A 17,862-nucleotide genomic window follows, 5' to 3' on the forward strand; every position below is an offset into this window, starting at 1 on the left:
TTATTTTGAACCCATCGTGTGTAGTTGTATTGTTTAATGTGTATGGGTTGTTTCCGCTGGATGTAAAAAAGAAAAAGAAAAAAGCTGTATCAGTGTGGGTGTGTGGGGGGGGGGTTCATTGAACGATTCGTTTGAACGAATCTTTGGTGTGAACTGATTCTAAAGATTCAGTTCACCTAAAAGAACTGGAATGCACATCACTTCTAAAGCTTTTTAATGCATCATTCAATACACAAGCGCAACATTTGACACAATATTACGTCCCATAAAGCGATTGCCAATCAGTGTGTCATCAAATGGTAATAAAGACCATTCATTACACTGAAAACAATATTTTAGAAATCAGTCTATTTGCTTATTACTTTTTTATCTTAAATGCTAGCCAGGGTGGACCACTGGTTAGATGATCCCCTTCAGTGTTCAGAGGCTCCGATCTTTTTGTATGGAGTCAGCTGTCACATTTCAAAAAGTTGCTGGTTAAATAAATTGCAGAATCTACATTGTCCATTAGTGTGAATGTTTGTCTATGTGTGACCTAAAACCAGTTGGCGATAAGTTCATGATGTGCCCTGCCTCCTGCCCATGAGTCACCTGGCTGGGATAGGCACCACCACAAAGACCAAGCAGAACTGAGAAAGAATTGATGGATTAATATGTTTACTTTATATATTTTGAATATTTTGAACTATTGAATCTTGAATTACCACTAACACAGATTTTTTTTGTTTACATTACTTTATACCTGAATTACTATCACAATGGCAAATGGTTTCCTTTTAAAAAAAAATGCAATGAAGAATTCCTGCACAGGTTATAAATAGAGCAATGGTTAAAACTTGTTTTATTGAGGCGGCCGTCTCTTAGGTCGCCCATGTAATGATGATCATGTGACGTCAGGCTTTGTATCTCTTCCGGAAAAACGAAACTAACCTCCTAGCCAATGAAAAGGCTCCCAGTAGATGAAGGGGAGGTTCGTTTCTCCTGAAAAAATCCAAAACTTTTCAGATTTTGGGGGCGTAGCAGATTGACATTTTGTTTGACACTGGACTCACTTAAATATCGAGCCTGCTGGCTGAAAGTACACACATCCATCCACACGAGGACAGAAAAGACAACATGGAATTCCGTAAGTATCGCTCGCTCTTTACACCCCATTATAACAGAAAATAGTTTAACATGCGTATTTTTTTTTTTTTTTTTTTCAGTGACGAATCTTGCTCTGGGTGCTGCGGGCGCAGGTAAGATGTATTTTGCATAATCAAAACATATTTTGGGCTTATGCAGCCTTTTGTGGACGTGCACTAATGTGGCTGATTTAACTTTTGATGCAGCTAGTACGATGATTGTGGCTCCAGTGGCCCTGGGAACTCTCGGCTTTACTTCAGCTGGGATAGCGGCAGGTTCCGTCGCCGCGAGCATGATGTCCAGCTTTGCCATCGCCAACGGAGGAGGGGTGGCGGCAGGTAGCCTGGTGGCTATCTTGCAGTCTGCCGGTAAGCCGCGGAAAAACCATGCAATTTCACACTTTATTTTTGATACTTTTGCTGTGCTATTAAAGTTACACTAGACTAGAGTAGATAAATGCAATGTTACTTTTCTGTAGGCATGGCTGGTATACCGGCTGCGGCCTCTGCAGCTGCAGGAGGTGTGACAGCAGTCATTGCTGCAATCGTCTGAGGCCAAACCTTTATGCCAAATGAATACCATTTCATATAATATCAATGATGTGATACGAATATGAATCCTAAATCAATAAATAAAATTGGTCAATTTCATACTTGGTGTCATAATAGTCTGTGGTACATTTGAGCATGTTTGATTTTGCTGATTAAAGGCAGATAAAAGTCAAAGCAAGACTAGACAACACAGCTTGGAGACTTTAAAAGTCAATCATGATGTGGAAACTGTTCTGTTGTAATGAGACGAATATACCTTTTTTAAATCTCACAACATCTAGATTTGTAATAAGAGAATTTAAAAGTCAATCATGATGTGGAAAGTGTTCTGTTGTAATGAGACGAATATACCCTTTTTAAATCTCACATCTAGATTTGTAATAAGAGAATTTAAAAGTCAATCATGATGTGGAAACTGTTCTGTTGTAATGAGACAAACATACCTTTTTTAAATCTCACAACATCTAGATTTGTAATAAGTTAATCAACCACAACAAGTACATGTCACCGATGTGCAAGATCAAAATAAAACTATAAAAACTGATATTTAACAAATTTATGTTAGACAAACATTATAAGTTTGTGTGGTAGGCTTTCAAGTAACCTATAGGACTGTTTCCTCCAGTCATGCAGAAGCGCTCAATCAATAAATCTGAAAGAGAATCAAAGAGAAACGTAGAAAAGACAAAGTGTTATCATTTGTGTTTTTGTTGACTTTTGCATTGTTTGGTTGAATGTCGTTTCATTTCATCCTATGTGTGTTTTTTCCTGAATCTCTTGTTAATGCCTTGTTTTTGTGAATGTGGGTGGAGAAACGTAGAAAAGACAAAGTGTCATGATCTGTGTTTTGGTTGACTTTTGCATTGTTTGGTTGAATTTTGTTTCATTTCATCCTATGTGTGTTTTTTCCTGAATCTCTTGCTCATGTCTTGTTTTTGTGAATGTGCGTGGCATCTGATGAATAAGGTGCATTACCGCCACCTACTGTGCAACAGTGTTGTTCAGAATATTGTTCATGCCTTGTCAGGTTTTTATTTCCACTTGTTCTAGTCAGACCTGTCTCTTGTATCAACCAATCAGATCCCTCCAGCCAATCGTGTCTTGTTCAAGTGTTACTCGTTGTCGCCTGCGTTTGCTTGTTTTTAATTATCTTCTGTGTTGGTTAGTAAGGCTTTTTTTGAATTATAAAAAACATGATTTTTTTAAAGAACTTGTAGAATGAGGCTTTTATAAAAAAAAAAAAGACCATGTATAGTAAGGCTTTTTATGTACAGTAAGGCTTTTTTATTTAAAAATAAAGACCATGTATAGCAGGGGTGTCAAATTCATTTTTTTCACGGGCCACATGTTTTCAAATCAGACGAGTTGTTTGAAACCCTAACCCTAGCTTCCAGGGGTGTCAAACTCCAGTCCTCGGGGCCGCGTTCCAATATGTTTTCCAGGTTACCCTCGTTAAACACACCTGAATGAAAAGATCAGTTCATTTTCACGTTCTGCAGGAGCCAAACTAACATAGGTGCACTTAACGAAGGAATCTTGGAAAACATGTTGGAATACGGCCCTGAGGACTGGAGCTTGACACCTTTGACCATGATATTTCCCAATCAGAAAGTATCACAATGGCAAATGGTTTCCTTTTAAAAAAAAAATACAATGAAGAATTCCTGCACCGGTTATAAATAGAGCAATGGTCAAAACTTGTTTTATTGAGGCGGGCCGTCTCTTAGGTCGCCAATGTGATGATGATCATGTGACGTTAGGCTTTGAGTCTCTTCCGGAAAAACAAAACTAACCTCCTATCCAATGAAAAGGCTCCCAGTAGATGAAGGGAAGTTTCGTTTCTCCTGAAAAAATCCAAAGCTTTTCATAGTTTGGGGGCGTAGCAGATTGACATTTTGTTTGACACCGGACTCACTTAAATATCGAGCCTGCTGGCTGAAAGTACACACATCCATCCAAATAAGGACAGAAAAGACAACAAGTATCGCTCGCTCTTTACCATTATAACAGAGAATAGTTTAACATGCTTGTGTTTTTGTTTGCAGTGACGGCTCTTGCTCTGGGTGCCTTGGGCGCAAGTAAGCTGTATTTTGCATAATCAAAACATATTTTGGGCTTATATAGCCTTTTGTGGACGTGCACTAATGTGGCTGATTTAACTTTTTGTGCAGCTGGTTCGGTGATTCTGGCTCCGGTGGCCCTGGAAGCTCTCGGCTTTACTTCAACTGGGATAGCGGCAGGTTCCTACGCCGCGAGCATGATGTCCGCCGCAGCCATCGCCAACGGAGGAGGGGTGGCGGCAGGGAGCACGGTGGCTATCTTGCAGGCTGCCGGTAAGCCGCGGAAAAACCATGCAATTTCACACTTTATATTTGATACTTTTGCTGTGCTATTAAAGTTACACTAGATTAGAGTAGATAAATGCAATGTTAATTTTTTGTAGGCATGGCTGGTATACCGGCAGCTGTGAGCGCTGCAGGTGGTGCGGCTGCAGGAGGTGCGGCAGCCCTCATTGCTGCAATCGTCTGAGGCCAAACTTTTTTGCCAAATGAATACCATTTCATATAATATCAATGATGTGATACGAATATGAATCCTAATTCAATAAATGAAATTGGTCAATTTCATACTTGGTGTCATAATAGTCTGTGGTACATTTGAGCATGTTTGATTTTGGTGATTAAAGGCAGATAAAAGTCAAAGCAAGACTAGACGAGACAGCTTGGAGACTTTAAAAGTCAATCATGATGTGGAAACTGTTCTGTTGTAATGAGACGAATATACCCTTTTTAAATCTCACATCTAAATTTGTAATAAGAGAATTTAAAAATCAATCTTGATGTGGAAACTGTTCTGTTGTAATGAGACGAATGTACCTTTTTTAAATCTCACAAAATTCTAGATTTGTAATAAGTTAATCAACCACAACAAGTACATGTCACCGATGTGCAAGATTAAAATAAAACTATAAAAACTGATATTTAACAAATTTATGATAGACAAACATAGGTACAAGTTTGTGTGGTAGGCTTTCAAGTAACCTATAGGACTGTTTTCTCCAGTCATGCAGAAGTGTTCGATCAATAAATCTGAAAGAGAATCAAAGAGAAACGTAGAAAAGACAATGTGTCATCATCTGTGTTTTTGTTGACGTTTGGATTGGTTGAATTTCGTTTCATTTCATCCTATGTGTGTTTTTTCCTGAATCTTTTGTTAATGCCTTGTTTTTGTGATATAATAAAGTGGCCTGTTATTAGGTACACTTGAAAATGGTGGTGTACCTAATGGAGTGTCCGAGTGACGTCACAGATCAAACAGCTAATCAGAAAGTATCACAATGGCAAATGGTTTCCTTTAAAAAAAAAAATACAATGAAGAATTCCTGCACCGGTTATAAATAGAGCAATGGTCAAAACTTGTTTTATTGAGGCGGGCCGTCTCTTAGGTCGCCCATGTGATGATGATCATGTGACGTGAGGCTTTGAGTCTCTTCCGGAAAAACGAAACTAACCTCCTATCCAATGAAAAGGCTCCCAGTAGATGAAGGGAAGTTACGTTTCTCCTGGAAAAATCCAAAGCTTTTCATAGTTTGGGGGCGTAGCAGATTGACATTTTGTTTGACACCGGACTCACTTAAATATCGAGCCTGCTGGCTGAAAGTACACACATCCATCCAAATAAAGACAGAAAAGACAACATGGGATTGCGTAAGTATCGCTCGCTCTTTACCATTATAACAGAAAATAGTTTAACATGCTTGTGTTTTTGTTTGCAGTGACGGCTCTTGCTGTGGGTGCCTTGGGCGCAAGTAAGCTGTATTTTGCATAATCAAAACATATTTTGGGCTTATATAGCCTTTTGTGGACGTGCACTAATGTGGCTGATTGAACTTTTGGTGCAGCTGGTTCGGTGATTCTGGCTCCGGTGGCCCTAGGAGCTATCGGCTTTACTTCAGCTGGGATAGCGGCAGGTTCCTACGCCGCGAGCATGATGTCCGCCGCAGCCATCGCCAACGGAGGAGGGGTGGCGGCAGGGAGCACGGTGGCTATCTTGCAGGCTGCCGGTAAGCCGCGGAAAAACCATGCAATTTCACACTTTATATTTGATACTTTTGCTGTGCTATTAAAGTTACACTAGATTAGAGTAGATAAATGCAATGTTACTTTTCTGTAGGCATGGCTGGTATACCGGCTGCGGCCTCTGCAGCTGTGGGCGCTGCAGGTGCGGCTGCAGGAGGTGCGGCAGCACTCATTGCTAAAATCGTCTGAGGCCAAACCTTTTTGCCAAATGAATACCATTTCATATAATATCAATGATGTGATACGAATATGAATCCTAATTCAATAAATGAAATTGGTCAATTTCATACTTGGTGTCATAATAGTCTGTGGTACATTTGAGCATGTTTGATTTTGCTGATTAAAGGCAGATAAAGGTCAAAGCAAGACTAGACGAGACAGCTTGGAGAATTTAAAAGTCAATCATGATGTGGAAACTGTTCTGTTGTAATGAGACGAATATACCTTTTTTAAATCTCACAACATCTAGATTTGTAATAAGTTAATCAACCACAACAAGTACATGACACCAATGTGCAAGATTAAAATAAAACTATAAAAACTGATATTTAACAAATTTATGATAGACAAACATTATAGACAGACAATTCTGCTTTTTTGTTTTAGTGGAATGATATTAATTCACATTAGCATAAATGGGTTTTTTTTATACATTTCAGAGCATTTCCACCATTATACCTAAGTACTTTCCTCTACATCCTTATGTTTAGGGCCTCTTGATCAATCTGGTAATAGAGTCATTTCTTTGCAAGTCTCTGTGCAATGCCGTAGGGAACATGACAGGCCACGGTGCCTAGCTCGGCCGCCCCTTCCACGTGAAACATCTGATCGTCAAAGAAAAGGTGCGGCCTGATCTTCTCTAGCATGGGGCCTTTGGGTGCTCCTGCTAGAAAGAGCGCCTCATCAATCTCCAAACCCCATGACCGAAGCGTTTTTAAGGCTCTGGTACCGGAACTGGCGGCACTGCGAGCCGTGACCAGGTAGGTGCGGATAGGGCAGTCCATGCGTAGGCCCTTGTCAAAAAACTTCCTTTGTAGTTTTCCCAAAGCCTCCAGGAATCCCTTCAGTGGGCCCTGCAGCAAGATGGAAGAGCATACATTTGAGTTGTTAAAATCATACTGTACTTATAATAGGGATCTGCCATTCTAAATTGTGCTTTCATTATTTTTAGTATCTAATCATGACCCTCTAGCAGGAATCAAATAGTTTTATTGTAACTGCCAGCCTTTTGAGTATCCAAATATGGTTCCTTTCTTCTGCAACAAATGTCCACGAATCGCATTCTATTCGAACCGTTCACTGAGTGTATATTTTACATGGTCCAGAGGCTTGTTCTCGTGAGCCTTCTCGTGCTCAAAGAACTTGTCCAGTCCGTGGGCCTTGAAAATGCGTTCCGACTCATCTGAGAAAAGGACAGCGTCTCCGTCAAAGGCCACGCGAAGCTGAGTGTCCGACACTTCTTTCATCTTCTCCGGGGTGAACATGGTGGCTGCTGCAATACCTAATACACAAACACAGTTATAGCCTTTATTTAATTCAAGCCATTAGTAATATACTACTTTTATGGCTTTGCACGGACCTTCTTCCAATGCTTCTCGCACCTTGGTGGAGTCAGCAGAAAGGTACAAGTTTGTGTGGTAGGCTTTCAAGTAACCTATAGGACTGTTTCCTCCAGTCATGCAGAAGCGCTCAATCAATAAATCTGAAAGAGAATCAAAGAGAAACGTAGAAAAGACAAAGTGTTATCATTTGTGTTTTTGTTGACTTTTGCATTGTTTGGTTGAATGTCGTTTCATTTCATCCTATGTGTGTTTTTTCCTGAATCTCTTGTTAATGCCTTGTTTTTGTGAATGTGGGTGGAGAAACGTAGAAAAGACAAAGTGTCATGATCTGCGTTTTGGTTGACTTTTGCATTGTTTGGTTGAATTTCGTTTCATTTCATCCTATGTGTGTTTTTTCCTGAATCTCTTGTTCATGTCTTGTTTTTGTGAATGTGCGTGGCATCTGATGAATAAGGTTCATTACCGCCACCTACTGTGCAACAGTGTTGTTCAGAATATTGTTCATGCCTTGTCAGGTTTTTATTTCCACTTGTTCTAGTCAGACCTGTCTCTTGTATCAACCAATCAGATCCCTCCAGCCAATCATGTCTTGTTCAAGTGTTACTCGTTGTTGCCTTGTTTTGAATTATCTTCTGTGTTGGTTAATAAGGCTTTTTTTTAATTATAAAAAAACATGTTTTTTTTTTTAAAGAACTTGTAGAATGAGGCTTTTTATTAAAAAAAAAAAAGATCAAGTATAGTAAGGCTTTTTATGTATAGTAAGGCTTTTTTATTTAAAAATAAAGACCATGTATAGCAGGGGTGTCAAATTCATTTTTTTCGCAGGCCACATTGTTGTTATGGTCCTTCTTTCGGAGGACCATTATGACTGTCAACCCAAATAAATGTATGAGCACCTCATATTATATACAGTAAAAGCTACAAAACAAACTGACAAATAACTCCTTTTCAAATCAGACGAGTTGTTTGAAACCCTAACCCTAGCTTCCAGGGGTGGCAAACTCCAGTCCACGGGGGCCGCGTTCCAATATGTTGTCCAAGTTACCCTCGTTAAACACACCTGAGTGAAAAGATCAGTTCATTTTCACGTTCTGCAGGAGCCAAACTTTTGACATAGGTGCACTTAACGAAGGAATCTTGGAAAACATGTTGGAATACGGCCCTGAGGACTGGAGCTTGACACTTGTGACTTTTGACCATGATATTTCCCTAATAAAGTGGCCTGTTATTAGGTACACTTGAAAATGGTGGTGTACCTAATGGAGTGTCCGAGTGACGTCACAGATCAAACAGCCAATCAGAAAGTGGGGGTGAGGGCGGGTGTGGCACTTTTCACTTTCATTTAAGCTTTGACCATGATTTTTCCCTAATGAAGTGGCCTGTTATTAGGTACACTTGAAAATGGTGGTGTACCTAATGAGTGTCCGAGTGACGTCACAGATCAAACAGCCAATCAGAAAGTGGGGGTGAGGGCGGGTGTGGCACTTTTCACTTTCATTTAAGCTTTAACCATGATTTTTCCCTAATGAAGTGGCCTGTTATTAGGTACACCTGAAAATAGCGGTGTACCTAATGGAGTGTCTGTGTGACGTCACAGATCAACCAGCCAATCAGGAGGTGGGGGTGAGGGCGGGTGTGGCACTTTTCACTTTCAGTTAAACCAGAGGTGTCGACCTTCAGTCCTCGGGGGGCCGCGTTCCAATATGTTTTCCAACTTACCCTCGTTAAACACACCTGAGTGAAAAGATCAGTTCATTTTCACGTTCTGCAGAAGCCTAACTTTTGACACAGGTGCACTTAACGAGGGAATCTTGGAAAACATGTTGGAATGCGGCCCACAAGGAAAGGCATGCTTAAGTGTTACTATACATTGTATAGTAATGCTTTTTTAAAGGCCATGTATAGTAAGCCTTTTTTTTTTTTTTTTTTAATGAAAACATGACCATGTATATAGTAAGGCTTTCCAAAAAAACCAACAGAGCATGAGGAGGAATCAATTCCATGTTGCCTGCTAACAAGACACCTACACCATCAGCAACTTGACTATGTGGGCAATGTCTGTGTTTGATCGTCCTTTTTCCTGTTGCGCTCTGAGCATTCCAGTGCTCGTTACTTTGAATCTTGTTTTTGGACTTCAATTAAGTATTGTTTGTTAGTTAAGTATTTTTTATTGTTATTAGAAACCTGTTTGCCTATTTTCTGTACATTTTATTTTAGAACTGTACATTGCCTCCTTGCACTTAGTTTCTCCACATTTTACACAAGCCCACAACTGTAACATGTTGGAAGCTGTGCATTTTTCTCCACTCTGCTTGATCACACCAGTGATGGCTGTGGCGGTCCGCAATTCTCTTGGGGAGCCTTATTTGGTGTGTGGATCATGAGAAAGAACCCGTTAAAAAAACAGCAAACTGGGAACTGCACACCATGAGGGACTTAAATGAACCAAAACAACTTTTGCACTATAGGATGAGAATCTACATCCATTTGTTTTCCTCTTCCATAAATGTCAACACAGGATACTAGGGTGTGACTTCCTGCAAAAACTGGGTCATGGCATCAGAGTGAAAGGAAGCTAAGCATGGCAGCAAATGTCATATTTAAATGTGCCCCAGAAACATTACAGACATATAATTTTAAATGAAAAGTTGTTACTCACGATGATGATTGATGGTGTTGATAAGGCGAAGGCCCACGTATGCGTGGTTGTTTGTCACGAGCACCACGTCAAACAGCTCCTCGCTCTGTGGGTAAAGCTCCCGTAGTCGGCTGTTGACAGCTTCCAGAGCCTGGGAACAAGACCAAGTGCGCATTCAAGATGGAAATATATATAAGCCTCCTGAATATTCGGGGGAGATGCACGTGTGTTCGTTAATCCTTATTTTTCTTCACCACCTTCAGATTTACAAAGCGTGTTAAAACGCTGCGGGGGCGGGTTAATGACTAATTTTGTGACATACCGAGATATTTATGATGGCTGGATTATTCCGCCACATCATATGGCGATTTAATTTGTACCTCCCACCATTGAACTGTACTCTGACCTTGACGAAGGAGAAGGCAGGGCCAGGACTGAAAGGCTCACTTTCATGCTCCAGCTGGTACTTGAGATACTCCTCCATGCCTTGCCGTTCGTAGATCTGCTGCTCACGTTCCATGCTGAAGAGCACCCGCGACGACACGGCGATGGTGATAGCGTTTTCAGGTTTGGGCTGAGTGATGACAGAGTACGTGAGTCCGTTTCTGAGTCGACAACGGTACAGTTGGCAGAAGTTCTCGCTCTGAAATGTACTTTAGTGTCAAAGTAAAAATACATTTTGTCAAGCAGATATTACATTTTTCGCTATTATATACGCTATTCATAAATATCTGAGTTATTTGCAGTCAAATCATTTTTTTTATTCTTATTGTATGAGTTACGGTATTAAATTTAAATGAATCATTGCAATCAGTGTCCTCAAATCATTTGAGTTGAACTAACTCATCAGGTTTCCCTAGAAGAGGGACCCTCCCATCTGTGGTCTCTTCTCAGGGTTTCTCATTTCCCCTAGCTGGAGTTTTGAGTTTTTCCTTGCCCTCTTGGGAGTTTAAGATCAGTTTAAGATCAGGGGATGTTTGAGAATATCTTTCATTTTTCACATGTCCTGAGTGTTGTTGTTAGTCACCTAAATGTTGAACAGAGGCTGTGATTTGCCGAAGTCAAATTCCTTGTTTGGCACGCTCAAACATGGCGAATAAAAAACTCTTGAATCTTGAATCTTGAAGGTTTTAGCGTAGCACTTCCCACTATGGCCAAGAGTCATTTGTTGTTACCGAGCTGGCAGTGACAAGGTGACAGTGATTCAAAACATTTCATCCCTCTGCAAGAGCACATACCACAATGCCTGAATGTTAACACTGCAAACATTGACTTGATTTCTTGACTTGAGTTTGGTTGAAAGAAAGCTTCGCCATTTGAGTTGTTGGTTAAGTTGGTGTAAATAAGAAAATAAATATAGAATAAGAAACTTTTATCTATCTATTATCGACAGTTTATCAATGCCAAATGTGTAACCGAGATGATGCGATGCATCTTGCAAGCAATGCAGCTTGTACTTTTTGATGTGGGTGCATCCACAGGTTGCGCAATGGAGTCTAGGAAAATCAATCAAGCATACTCACTGGTTGAAGCTTCCGAGTCGGAGTAGAGGGGTTCCCAAGTCTCTTGGTATCCTTCCAGCTGCTATTTGCTCCATTTGGGTTCTGTCCACTGACCTTGGAAGTTTCACCATTGTTTAAATTCATTTTGGAAAAAAATCTGTTTCCTCCTGTGTCGTCTCCCCACCAAAGTGCTGTCTCACTCATGCACAAGAACAATTTGAGTTGAGTGCACGCAGCATAGAGGATCAATCAGACTGCAGCAGCACGGCTGAACACTGGAAAAGGAATAACACGCAGAAGCATACCAAGAGGTGTGCCCTCGTTTAAGGAGAAGCCACATTCATGTTGACAGTTCTTCTTACCCGCAGCATTGCGCTTGTTCTCTTTAAGATCTTCTATGCTTTTCTTTCCTCTCTCATCCCAACTATTGGCGTGGAGTCAAATGGCATCCTCCCCCTTGTTTTAACCCTTTCAGTGTTGTGCTGCATTCCCTGGAGCAGCAGAGCATCTGACTGAGTGAGACAGGCGCTTGTTGCATGACTGAATGGATGTCGCAGAGTATTGTGACAACAATGTTTCACATTTTTATATGTTGATTTGATATGTTTACATAGGGATAGTTTTGCAAATATATTTGGATTTTTTTTCTAACAGATTGCATGTTCGTAATATGCGTTTTGATTTTTCTACCACGACAAACTGCTGCTCAGCAGTGTGGGAAATTGAGTCCTCTATGCGTGATTTACTCCCCCTCCGGCTTTTTGTCTCACCTCTTATTATGTGAGCCCCTGCAGGATGTTGCCACCAAAGCAGCACTCGGTGTTGCCAGGCAACAACCAAAGACTAGGTGGGAGGGACCACTGGAAGGGACACCCACTTCCAGGATCTGGTCGTACATGGGCAGAGCATTCACTGGCCATTATATTAGGGACACTTGCACAATCCAGTGACTTAGGAGAAGACTTCAGATCATTGTGGTTGGTGCACCTGAACATTGCAGCATCTAGCATCAGACAAAGAAACAGACACACATGATACAAAGATGAAAGTGTAAAATGTGCTTTGAAACTATTAAACGTATTACAGTATAAATAACAAACCAATTTAGAGCAGTACCAGGACAACTTGTGTCGATGATGCTGAGCAGACATCTTTGTAGAGACTAAAGAATGAACAGATGCTTCATCCATTTATCCATCTGTCATTATCATTGTGTTCAGTTACAAATGGGCCTGGAACCAAGCTGACAGAGCATTTTCTGCATCAGGTAATTGTGAATAAGAAGCAGTAAAATCACACAACTTTTCATGTATTACTCAGAATGTGCAATTTTATGCTTTGTTTGTCACACGGCTCAATAAAAACAGTTAACAAATGTTGGTACTTTTTGCAACACCAACCTCTCGCCCACACCACTTTGTCTTGGGTCCTTGTTCTGATGCCAGAAATTTTCATGTTTATCTTTCCCTCTGGTCGCTATTAGAAACAGGATTTTGCACACCCACCCCGAGCTTTAGTGAGATCGTTATACTGTTACACTCTTTGTGCAATATTTTTGTTGTCCATTACGCTTACAATACATGTTTAAATGCATTTGTATGTTTTTAACAGTGTGTTTAAAGGCCTAAAAGGAGCAAGTAAATGTTAAAAGGGTAGAAAATACAACAAAAACGTGTCCAGAAAGTATTTAAATAATCTGTATTCCACATTTCACTTATTGCACTTATTGATTGATGGGAGTTTACTTTAATCACGTGATCACTATGCGTTGACACAGTAGATGATCAATTTCTGAATCTAGTGTCTTGGGTTCCCCTGGCTAGAAACAATTAATTATAAGTAACAGCTTTTACGTATGTTTAAACATTTAAAATGTACAAAGTAAAGTATTGCAATTTTACTATAGAAATCTATGTAGAAAAGTAACATTTTAACATCTAAAATGCCACTATCTATAAATTACATTTTGGGTTCAGTCATTCAAAAGTTAATTAATTTGAATGGGCCATCAAGGATGTTGCCCTGCTGTGTCATGAATGGCACAAGGTTTGTCTCAATGGATTTGTTGTCCAATTTTTGCAGCTCAGCCCAGTTGAATTATCGTAGAAAAAAATTATCAACACAACAATAAATACTTGGAGACAAAAACATTGCATTTAAACAACTAAAATAGAGACAGAACATTGAAAAAGTTATGTGCTTTAAGAAGTCTCAGACAACCACTAGAGAGCAGTAGAGGACAAGGGAGTCTGTCTGGTGCGGTGTTCTGACCTTAAGGCTATTCCTTCTACAGTCAAAAATACATATATATGGGAAGCAAATATATGTATACCATCTGTATAGTGTTCGATGATACTTGGATTTCATCATTAACTTGAATTGTAATTGGACAGACAGTGACTGGGTTGAGTTTTCCTGGATTTCCTACCGCTAAGTGCTGCGACAAAGTTCTACTGCATGTCCAGTAGTTGTTGTTTTTTGTTTGTTTTTTGTCAAAAAACAGTATTTGTTTTAAGTTGGCTAAAATTATAAACAGCATGGCTTTGTTTGGCTTTATTTATTTATTTATTTATTTATTTATTTATTTATTTATTTATTTATTTATTTATTTATTTATTTATTTATTTTTTGTGTGCAACTGTCAGTCCGTGTGTCTCTCTCTTGCTCTCTGTATCTGTCTGTTTTTTTTTTTTTTTGTTTTTTTAATGAGACCCGTACTTAAATCAAAGTTGCACCTTTGTGTTGTGCTTGCAAGGCTGAAGACCAGAGAGGGTTAACAGGAGACAGTTAGAGAGGGTTAACAGGAGACAGTTGGGCCGCACCCACTGAGCTGATTTAAATAACGCCGGCATTTTGGCGCGAGACTAGGTAGCCAGACCACGCCCCACGCTCTGCAGCCTGGGTGGCGGGAAATGCTAGCCCAAAATATAACACACATACACAGAAGAGCCTGCTCTCGTGGCTCACTTACTCTAGGTTACCTGCACTGTCGGCTTGCCCTGGAAACATGCCTCGTAGAATAGACTGTACTTTAGGAGAAGGAATAGTCGCAACGACAGCCATCCTGTCTCAGTGGGTGGGGATAAAATCCAGAATGAGTGGAGTAGACTACACAATAAAGAGGGTACGCTTACCCCAGAAGCCAAGACTGTGAAAATGTATTAGAACTTCAGTTTGCCTATTTGCAAAAGTAATCGCAATCTGTGCTTGAGTAGTAATTCAAAAACTTGTATCAGAAATTAGTCTATTTTGACAGACAAATCAGGATTGAACTGACAACAGGTCCACAAAAGCAAAACAGTTGAACATCATATTCTTCAGACGTGTTATCAGGCCTCCAAGGAACCAACCGTATGAAGGTCACACGTGGTGCACAGACCACTAAAAGCATCTGCAGAGCACTCAAGTCATTTAATTCAATTTGTTTGCATTGCTTTTCTCAAATGTGATTGTCCAGCCAGCCCGGTGTATCTGAGTCAAAGTCAACAGAACAGCAGTTCATCTCACTTCCTGCCTCCATTGGGTTCAACACAAAAACAGGAAGTGTGTACTGCGTGTGCGTTTCCTGAGCGTTTAATACACAGGTTGTATAGTGGGACGCATTCTGATTACGTTTGCTCCACTTTTGCAGACGATGACGACTACGGACGACAACAACCCTCGCATACACAGTCCCTGCCTAATCAAAATGATTGCATGAGTTTGAGATTATATCTGCATTCAAATGCATATTGATGCAAATACATTGTCGTCTGTAGTCTCACAACGCAGTAATTGGTCAATAAATTGCCTTTTGATGTGTTTAGGGGTGGGGAATGGGGGTCATCTGATTAGGCCTAAGGGGGACACAAAGAACACACAAACACTAAAGTAGATACCTAGTGTGTTTGTGGGGGTGGAGGCAACAAAGATGAGGTCTGCAGGGGGTTGGAGTTGGGGGAGGGCAAATCCCCTTGACTCAGCTAGTAGCTTGGGGGTGCAGAAGGCGCTGGGGGTTGGCGGCGACAACACTCAATGGGCCTACAATCAAACGGTGCGGCCCATGTCCCAACTTCTGCAGAGGCAACTTTACACCGCCGAGCAGAACAATAGAACATCTGCTGGCTGACAAAGCAGAGCGGCTGTGAGTTTAACTGCTTCTCAGCCCTCAGTAACAAGTTACAACTTATTTCCATGTCTGTTAATACCTCTCATCCTCTAGCACATCAAGACACAATACAACACCTTATTAGCAATGAAACAATTGTGAGTAGCATTTTGTGTCCTGGGGATTCCCGGAAAGGTGTGAAATGTGCGTCAGTGAAAAGTTGCTGAAACTAAATATGCTTTTTATACAGTGATGTGAAAGAGTATTGGCCATTTTCTGATTTCTCTTTTTGCACGTTTATCACATTTGAATGTTTCAACTCATCAACCCAATTTCTGTTTTTAAAGTTATTTTAGGGATAGACCTGCTTGTATGTTTTTTGGTAATGCTAATACAATATTGTTTTTCCTGCTTGTTTTACTAATGGTATCAGGCTTCAAATTACGTGGCAGCCAGTGGAGCCGACCCCCCACAAAGCAGACCCATTTCCATTATAGTGTATACAATCATGATGGGAAAATGAAGCTTCAATTTTGCTTTCTGAACCAGTTCTTGAATCGTAAGTTTAAATAAAAAGGTTTAGGAAATGGCAAGTCAGTTTACTTTAAACCAGAATTTAAACAGCAATCCCCCCTAGAGGAGTCCAAAAAATACAACCACTGGTTCATGAAGCAAATTTGAAGCTTCAGTGTACATTATAGATCACATACTGGACAACAAAATATTTATCCACCTATTTTATGTACGGTGTTTCGTCATTAAGGTCACAGGTCATCTGGAGCCTGTTCCCACTTTCTGGCAAACTCACAGAGGTCTTGTCAACAGTCAATCTCAGGGCACAAACAAGCACTCTCACTCACATCAACACCTTTGGAGGCTTCAAATATATATGTTTGTATTTGGAATGTGTGATAAGGCTGGGGTGTCCAGAAAAACAAAAAACAAACATGGGGAAAACACACAGAAAGACCAAGATTTGAAGAGTGAACCTCAGAATCATTAGGCGGACGCGCAAGCCACTGGTTCACCATGGTGTAATATTCACTATAATAAATGAACATCTTAAGAATAAAACATCCTATTGTAACTTGTTGCCCTAAAACTGTCTTTCACGTCATCCAACTTTCTGCTGACTGTCAGTCTATAATTATGTACAAGCCACGTTAATAGTTGTTTGATGATTGTTCCTGCAGTTACAGTAAATTACTCTAATGTAGTAATTAAGTACTTCCTAGATTGTTAAATTATGTATGTTATGTATACCAGGAAGTTATGCTTCAGCTCTTTCAAATTCTTTGCCAGGCTTCATAATCACGCGTGAGAAGTTTGTCGTTATCGCTTAGAAATGACAAACACAATCCTCTTTGCACGGCAAGTGTGAAGTCACTTTGTAATTTAATTATCTAATTAACATTCTTAAATAGCTGAGATGAATGTATGTGTGTGTATGTGTACTCGTATATTTATATATAAAACTTTGTTACATATAACTTTTCTTATATAACTTTGTTACATATAACTTTTCTTATATAACTTTGTTATATAACTGCACTTGACAACAAATGTTATGCATACAATGTATATACATACTTATACATTCAAGACATCCATTCTCCACATGTGTAAACACAGAAGAAGCATTGACTAAAACCAAGACTAGGGGCTCTACAATGTAGTTTCATGACAAGAGTAAATTCTGTGAAGCGTGTGGCATAGCTTTGTGTGGAGGTGGGTCACAGTTAAGGTTGGTAATTTCACACAGGAGTGCAGGACAGGCTACTTTCATTCTCTTTAAATGTAGTAATGGCACACTAGAGTCTCGACATGTCAAAAGCACATCCCTACCATGAAGTGGTATCTTCATATCTTCATCTCATAACTGTTGCCCAATGAGGTGATCTAAAAGAATATGGTACAAGAGAGGTTGATGCACAATGTTCATATATTTATGAATTAAATATGTTGTCTTCCCTGCGCCAGCTACCAAATTCACACCCTGTCAGGCACATGTCCAAAATATTCCTTCTGATGGAACAGATTAATGAAATTTCAGTACTTTTCAACAGGGAAACTTGACTTGAGTAAATCAAGTTTCAAGATTGGTCAATGAACGACTTAAATTAGTACGTTAAAGTACTATTGTAACTATTTATGATTGCCATTGTGTTATAAATTGCCTATCCTTTATATCCATAAATAATCTTTCGCTCATTTACAGAACCTTTCCATCCTCTTTGTGATTGAGTCAAAAGTAACATTATTTTCAGCCACTGAACATTCACAGTTTGACATCTTGAAGGCCTTTTGATGGGTTCATT

At 39.9% G+C, this 17,862-nt stretch overlaps 3 protein-coding genes across 4 annotated transcripts; 2 read left to right on the forward strand and 1 right to left on the reverse strand.

The window, feature by feature from the left end:
- The first annotated feature begins 942 nt into the window (after positions 1 to 942).
- LOC148385463 (uncharacterized) lies at positions 943 to 4,303 on the forward strand. The gene is made up of 6 exons (XM_088400496.1): positions 943 to 1,126; positions 1,206 to 1,238; positions 1,332 to 1,493; positions 3,722 to 3,754; positions 3,848 to 4,009; positions 4,120 to 4,303. The coding sequence occupies exons 1-6, from the start codon at positions 1,117 to 1,119 to the stop codon at positions 4,203 to 4,205; spliced, it is 486 nt and encodes a 161-aa protein (XP_088256622.1). The 5' UTR covers positions 943 to 1,116; the 3' UTR covers positions 4,206 to 4,303.
- Positions 4,304 to 5,192: 889 nt separating this feature from the next.
- On the forward strand, positions 5,193 to 6,042 carry LOC148385464 (interferon alpha-inducible protein 27-like protein 1). Its single transcript, XM_088400497.1, has 4 exons — positions 5,193 to 5,383; positions 5,452 to 5,484; positions 5,578 to 5,739; positions 5,850 to 6,042. Exons 1-4 carry the CDS (start codon positions 5,374 to 5,376, stop codon positions 5,942 to 5,944), a joined length of 300 nt encoding a protein of 99 aa, XP_088256623.1. The 5' UTR covers positions 5,193 to 5,373; the 3' UTR covers positions 5,945 to 6,042.
- Positions 6,043 to 6,179: 137 nt separating this feature from the next.
- On the reverse strand, positions 6,180 to 12,695 carry LOC148385465 (cytosolic 5'-nucleotidase 1A-like). 2 transcript variants are annotated; one of them, XM_088400493.1, is made up of 9 exons: positions 12,558 to 12,695; positions 12,228 to 12,460; positions 11,820 to 11,969; positions 11,479 to 11,732; positions 10,362 to 10,529; positions 9,977 to 10,106; positions 7,335 to 7,457; positions 7,072 to 7,256; positions 6,180 to 6,828 (listed from the first exon to the last, which is right to left on the reverse strand). In XM_088400493.1, exons 4-9 carry the CDS (start codon positions 11,659 to 11,661, stop codon positions 6,493 to 6,495), a joined length of 1,125 nt encoding a protein of 374 aa, XP_088256619.1. In that variant the 5' UTR covers positions 11,662 to 11,732; positions 11,820 to 11,969; positions 12,228 to 12,460; positions 12,558 to 12,695; the 3' UTR covers positions 6,180 to 6,492. The 2 variants fall into 2 exon arrangements, with proteins under 2 accessions (XP_088256619.1, XP_088256618.1); XM_088400492.1 differs by lacking the exons at positions 12,228 to 12,460; positions 12,558 to 12,695 and having other exon boundaries at positions 6,181 to 6,828; positions 11,479 to 11,970.
- Between the last annotated feature and the right edge of the window lie 5,167 nt (positions 12,696 to 17,862).

The sequence above is a fragment of the Syngnathus floridae genome, chromosome 16 (genome assembly GCF_059516105.1).
Source record: "Syngnathus floridae isolate MCC-2025c chromosome 16, RoL_Sflo_1.0, whole genome shotgun sequence".
NCBI lineage: Eukaryota > Metazoa > Chordata > Actinopteri > Syngnathiformes > Syngnathidae > Syngnathus > Syngnathus floridae.